General features: G+C 38.0%; 1 protein-coding gene across 1 annotated transcript; it reads left to right on the forward strand.

Annotated features, from left to right (window-relative positions):
• Positions 1 to 644: 644 nt before the first annotated feature.
• On the forward strand, positions 645 to 6,207 carry LOC116477463 (olfactory receptor 10G4). The gene is made up of 2 exons (XM_058446854.1): positions 645 to 759; positions 3,036 to 6,207. The coding sequence occupies exon 2, from the start codon at positions 3,063 to 3,065 to the stop codon at positions 3,996 to 3,998; it is 936 nt and encodes a 311-aa protein (XP_058302837.1). The 5' UTR covers positions 645 to 759; positions 3,036 to 3,062; the 3' UTR covers positions 3,999 to 6,207.
• Positions 6,208 to 7,175: the final 968 nt, after the last annotated feature.

Below are 7,175 nucleotides of genomic sequence, written 5' to 3' on the forward strand. Positions count from 1 at the left end.
AGATCTTGAAAAGTTAATTTTCAAAAGGAGATATATGCATGAAATGTTGAACAGTGTTTACTCATGCTTGTAAAAGCAATGAAAATTATGACAGCAGTACTATCTAATTATTACTTATACAACTGGGAAATAATTATTTTAGGTAGGTTTATCTTTGGGGAGGAGCTGCTCTGAAACTCTAAACAACAAAAAAAGGTTGGGAATTTGGTTTTGAACCACTATACAAAGACCAATGAAAGAGTGATGCTGAGCTGCAGAGCACCAAGTAAGGACAATTATGGATTCTGGAAAATTTTAAGTTGAGAGCAAGCAGTTGTGAGTGTCTCTCAATCACTGGTGAGGGAAAAGAGTAAGTCATTCCTCCTTCTTTCCTCTTAGATACAAATATTAGTTACAGGAAGATAAGGACTCTTCTCAGGAGGGTTCAAATAAGAAACACTAAGGAAATGCATGCATGCTTATGAAGAACTTTTCATTGGTCTCTTCCTGTTGTTCTGTGCTCCTCAGGGGAACTCAAAAGCCCGAGAGCAATCCCATCCTCTGAGACACAAATCAAGTTCCTGCCCATGTTCATTTCCATTCCCTACACTTCAACTAGTTTGGTCCTTAAATAGAAATGGACCACTCTTTCTCAACACTGTACACCAGTCGTTTGAGTGATATCTTGCAAACTAGTGCCTATACATAATGGGTAGAAAGGGAAAATGGGGGGAAAAAGTTAGATGAGTTTTACTACTGAGAAGAATCACATACTGCAAGGTGAGTCCTTAGAAATGCAGATTTAAACTTATTTTCTCTATCTTCCCTTCTTTTCTTTATCTTAACTTTAATTCAGAGCTAAGATATCCAGGAATTATTAAAATGTGTTCTAAAATTGATTTATCAAGGTAGACTGATGTAATTGAGGGTATACAAATAGGACCCAAATGTCTTCATCAGGGATAGCCAAGGTAAACATTGTCTCTACTGATTGAGACGCCTGCCTTAAGTATCAGGGAGCAATGGACTTCACCTCATAAAAATTTTCACATTTCATAAAATCTGATTATGCTGCATTCCTGAGGATTGGGTCCTGCTGGTACAGTAGAAATTTCAGAGTTATAGGTTCTATTTTTAAGGTTCTGATATCCATGTTGGTGATTATAATAATGCTGCTTCTGCTATTTATTTACATGTTTGAAAAACCTTGCTTTAATGTAGCTTCAGCTGCATTTCCTGGTGGTAATATGTCAGGATACATTTTACCTGGGTTCTGTAAACTGCAGATATCCTGGTTTCTTCCATATTGGTGAATCAGTTTCATAGTCTTCCCCACAGAACAATTCATAACAAGCCTAGACTAAGAAAACATTTTGTATTCAGTTAAAAACATCATTTCAACCTGAATACCAATTGTACAGAATCTCAGCTTTTCTTGACATCACGCCAATATATATCCCTTCCTCTTGTATTGGTTCTGTTTTCCTGTCTTAGGCGGTAGGTATTAAAAAAGAAACATAGACTTGAAAGAATTGTCTTTTATTATGCATTGCCTGGGGTTATGAATATGTGGAGGAGGGGAAGATGATGGGGGGCAAAATGTGATCTCTAACAAAGCCAATATTAGGAACATTTACACATCTAGGATAGAGTGAGGTACAATAGAAAGCTAGCCCCTATCTAGTAGATTGTAGTTGGAAGAGCACATATGAACATCATGTTGTTAGAGCCTCCCAGGGGATGGCCTAGTGTAAGAGAAACAGGGCCAGTCATGTATGAAGCTTGGTGCTCTCTGGATCATTTGGGAGGTGGGAGGTTGTAGGAATCCTGCTATAGAGTTGTGCTGAGATTCTTACCTGCTCTAAGAGACCTTGGAGAAGCCCTTTAAAAACAGGCAATAGTAAGGACATCAGTAACAGTATTGGGCATTAAATAGTCCACAAAGACATAGCTCTTAGATTAAGAAGGGCTCTCTGAAAACACTCAAAGAATATATGAACTCTATCTAAGATAAAAGACAAATCCGTAATACTGCTGCAAGGCACAGTGTCATAAGACTCACTATCATTTATCGAGCAGTTATTACCTGCCAGGCATAGTATTTAGCACTATACATATATAACCTTATTTAATGCTGAGAATTTCTCAGTGAGGTAGGTGATGTTAGTGATGTCAGATATAATAACATATGAGGAAACTAGTGGATAATTTATGTGTACTGTGTTTCATTCCTAGTAACAATTAAATTCTTGTTCTTTTAAGTTTTCCCGTGAACTCTGCAATGAAAATAGAATATAGTAGGTGGAATCCCAAGGAGCCCTCTAAATTGCTGCCCAATGGTATACATTTCCTATTTAATAACCTTTCAGTGTGCATGGAACCTGTCACTGTGATGGGATATCACCCCTGATTACAATTATGTTACAGAACATTTTGCCACAGTAAACTGGACAGAGATTCTTTTCCTGAGTTTGAGGAAGTAAACTGTCATGTCATCGAAGGCCAGGTGAGGAGGATTTTAGGACATAGGGTGACCTCTGTAAAATGAGATTGATATGTCCTGCCAAAAACCAGCAGAAAAACAGAGACCTCTGCCCAGAAACTGCAAGAATGGGATACCGCCAACACCTGCAATAGGCTTGAAAGAGGATTGTGATCCTCCTGTGAGATTTCAGCTTCTGGGGACACATTGATTGAGACCTGTTGAGACTCTCAGCAGAGGGTCCAGCTGACCTGACCCACAGAGAGGGTGAGATAAAAATTGTACACGTTTTATGGCACTAAGTTTGTGGTATTTTTTAATATATCAATGGAAATCTAATATAGTGTTTCTCTACTTTCTTCTGAATGTGTGTCTCTGTGTGTGTGCACCTGTGTGCATGTGTGTGAGAGAGGCTGAAATAATTTCATCATCATCTCTGTGAGGGAAGCTTTGTAACAAGCAAAGTGCAAGATAACTCCAGAATTATCTACCTGGTTAATGCAGTTTCCACATAGAGAATGGATTCTCATTTCTCAATTAACTGCTAAATGCAGGGTGCTCTTTATATCCCCAGAGGGAGAGAGACCAAGGGTGAGAAGAAATGTCCAACGCCAGCCTCCTGACAGTGTTCATCCTCATGGGCCTTCCCCATACCCCAGGGCTGGACGCCCTCCTCTTTGGAGTCTTCCTGGTGGTTTATGTGCTCACTGTGCTGGGGAACCTCCTCATCCTGCTGGTGATCAGGGTGGATTCTCACCTCCACACCCCCATGTACTACTTCCTCACCAACCTGTCCTTTATTGACATGTGGTTCTCCACTGTCACAGTGCCCAAAATGCTGATGACCTTGGTGTCCCCAAGCGGCAGGGCTATCTCCTTCCACAGCCACGTGGCTCAGCTCTATTTTTTCCACTTCCTGGGGAGCACCGAGTGTTTCCTCTACACGGTCATGTCCTATGATCGCTACTTGGCCATCAGTTACCCGCTCAGGTACACCCGCATGATGAGTGGGAGCAGGTGTGCCCTCCTGGCCACTGGCACTTGGCTCAGTGGCTCTCTGCACTCTGCTGTCCAGACCATAATGACTTTCCATTTGCCCTACTGTGGACCCAACCAGATCCAGCACTACTTCTGTGACGCACCGCCCATCCTGAAACTGGCCTGTGCAGACACCTCAGCCAACGAGATGGTCATCTTTGTGGACATTGGGATAGTGGCCTCTGGCTGCTTTCTCCTGATAGTGCTGTCCTATGTGTCCATCGTCTGTTCCATCCTGCGGATCCGCACCTCAGATGGGAGGTGCAGAGCCTTTCAGACCTGTGCCTCCCACTCTATTATGGTCCTTTGCTTCTTTGTTCCCTGTGTTGTCATTTATCTGAGGCCAGGCTCCATGGATGCCATGGATGGAGTTGTGGCAGTTTTCTACACTGTGCTGACACCCTTTCTCAACCCTGTTGTGTACACCCTGAGAAACGAGGAGGTGAAGAAAGCTGTGTTGAAACTGAGAGACAAAGTAGCACATCCTCAGAGAAAATAAATACTAGGAAGTAAATACACTAGTTTGTTTAAAAATAGTAATCTAATATAGTTATTCATGTGAAATTGATTATATGTATAGTTCTCAGTGTTAAACATTATTCCAAAACACCTGCACAGTTATAATTCTTCCACAGATTGTCTAAGACAGTTTTACCATCACAGCTAGACTTATATTTATGACAAACATGATTATATTCTGAATTATTGACTCATTTCTCATCAATAGGTTTATATTAAGTTTTAAAACATTTTAATCAAATCTCAGGGATAGATGATTAATTCATGTTTATAAATTGATAAACGGTTTTTGTGTTTTGTTTTATTTCATATGCACATAAACTTAAGAATTTATCATCATGGAGACATAGTTAAAAATCAGCAACAAATATTATTCAAAACCAGCAAAAAATATCATTTTTCTAATTGTGGCTGTTCAAATTTCTTTTTGGTTTTAACGTATCTATATATTTGTATGTGTATATACTAATCCAAACATGTATACAAAAGAAAGTGCATGACATCTAGCATATTTAACATATAGGTTTTCATATATTTATGTATGTATATGTATTTGTCTATTTACATATATATCTGAAAACATTTCTAGAAACACTATTTTAATTGGCAAGAATAGCTAGCTATTAATATTTAAAATATTACCAATGAATCAATTAGAAATTGTATATTCACAGAATAGATTACTGTCCAGCAATGATAACAAATGATCTAACAACTACATATATAATTGTTTATGCACTTTATACATTTGCACCCATTTTTAATGTTTGTTAAAATCCAATATAAAAAATTAAATCTCTTAAATATCTAGATTACTTGGGGCTGTTTTGTCTCCTAGTTCACTTGGCAATGTCTGGAAATATTCTTGCTTGTCACAGGCGCTGGCATCTATTGGCTATAGGTCAGGGGTGTTAAACATTCCACAATGCACAGGAGAGACCCTCACAACAAAGCTTATCATGGCCAAATGCCGATAGTGCTGAGGATGAGAACCTGGAGCTGAATTTAATTTTAAGCAACATGTGTAAGACCACAACAATAGAAATAAAATATTTTCAGATAAATATAAAATTTGCTGAATGAATCTAGGATTATAAAGTGCACATGGAGACTCATATTTTTAAAATGCCAATTCTATTCAAATTAATCTATAGATTTGATGCTATTCCAAGTAAAATCCCAGCGTTTGATTTTGCAGCTATGGACATGTGGATCTTAAAGTGTGGATTGAAATGGAATGAGTCCCAAAATGGTCAAGACTCTCTTGAAGAAATAAAGGATAACTGAAAGATTGACAACACTAGTTATCAGAACTTACGACAAAGCTATAGTAACTCAGTGTTGTATTTGTATGAGACTAGACAAATAGAAAAATGGAACTGAATACAGAGTAAAGAAATAGACTGATGCATATTTGTATGACAAAGATGACACTGCAAAGCAATAAAGCATGATTGCTTTCTTGAATAAATTATTTTGGGGTATCTGGATATTCAGAATAAAAAAATCAGTCTCGATCCTATTTCATACTATACACATAAAAAACTCAATTGTAGTAGATAGGATATATAAATGTGGTGGACTGTATGACACTTGTTTAGGTAAGACACTTTTTAGTAATGCAAAACCTTCTTGGAAAAAATTAAAATACTTTTTAAAATTTATTTTATTATTATACTTTAAGTTCTGGAGTACATGTGCACAACGTGCAGATTTGTTACATAGGAATACATGTGCCATGTTGGTTTGCTGCATCCATCAACTCATTGGTTACATTAGGTATTTCTCCTAATGCTATCCCTCCCCCAGCCCCCCACCCCCCAAAAGGCCCCCGTGTGTGATGTTCCCCTCCCTGTGTCCATGTGTTCTCATTGTTCAGCTCCCACTTATGAGTGAGAACATGTGGTGTTGGTTTTCTCTTCTTGTATTACTTTGCTGGAAGATGTTAGTTTCCAGTTTCATCAATGTCCCTGCAAAGAACATGAACTCATCCTTTTTTATGGCTGCATAGTATTCCATGGTGTATATGTGCCACATTTTCTTTATCCAGTCTATCATTGATGGACATTTGGGTTGGTTCCAAGTCTTTGCTATTGTGAACAATGCTGCAATAAACATACATGTGCGTGTATCCTTGTAGTAGCATGATTTATAATCCTTTGGGTATATACCCAGTAATGGGATTGCTGGGTCAAATGGTATTTCTAGTTCTAGATTCTTGAGGAATCGTGACACTGTCTTTTACAATGGTTGAACTAATTTACACTCCCACCAACTGTAAAAGCTTTCCTATTTCTCCACATCCTCTCCAGCATCTGTTGTTTCCTGACTTTTTAATGATCGCCATTCTAGCTGGCATGAGATGATATCTCATTGTGGTTTTGATTTGCATTTCTAATGACCAGTGATGATGTGCATTTTTTTGCAAAAAAAAAAATTAATAAACAAACAAAGGAAGCTAACCATAAAAATAATACATGAGACTAAATTCATTACATTTTAAAATAGAAATTTTGCCACTCATTTTATTTGATGATAATGTAATAAAACTAGAGGTTAATAAGCAAAGTATAAGAGAGAATATAAAAATAATTGGGGTCTTAAATTTTTTAAGAAGAAACCCACTTCAGTTAATGAGGTAATTACAGCTACAATCTCAAATTATATAGAAAATAAAAACATGCTTATGTCACACATAAAGTAAAATTAATTTTAGATGAAGTAAAGATTTAAATGAAGGAAAAAAACCTTAAAGCACTAAATATTACCTAAGTGAAAACTGATAAACTTGTGTGCAAGACGATGGTTTTGTTTTTTGTTTGTTTGTTTGTTTGTTTTTTAGACAGGGTCTGGCTCTGTTGCTCAGGCTGGAGTGCCGTAGCACCATCTCCACTCACTGTAACCTTGGCCTCATAGGCTCAAGTGATCCTTCCACCTCAGCCTCCTGAGTAGCTGGGTCTACAGGCACTCACCACCACGCCTAGCTAATTTTTGTATTTTTTGTAGAGACAGGGTTTCACCATGTTGCCCAGGCTGGTTTCCAATTCCTGGGCTCAAGTGATCTGCCTGCTTTGGCTTCCCAAAGTGCTGAGATTACAGGTGTGAGCCACCAATATAGGCCAAGAAAATCCTTTTAAAGCAAACTACTAACATCAGA

This window comes from Hylobates moloch, unplaced genomic scaffold (genome assembly GCF_009828535.3).
Source record: "Hylobates moloch isolate HMO894 unplaced genomic scaffold, HMol_V3 SCAFFOLD_11, whole genome shotgun sequence".
Classification (NCBI taxonomy): Eukaryota; Metazoa; Chordata; class Mammalia; order Primates; family Hylobatidae; genus Hylobates; species Hylobates moloch.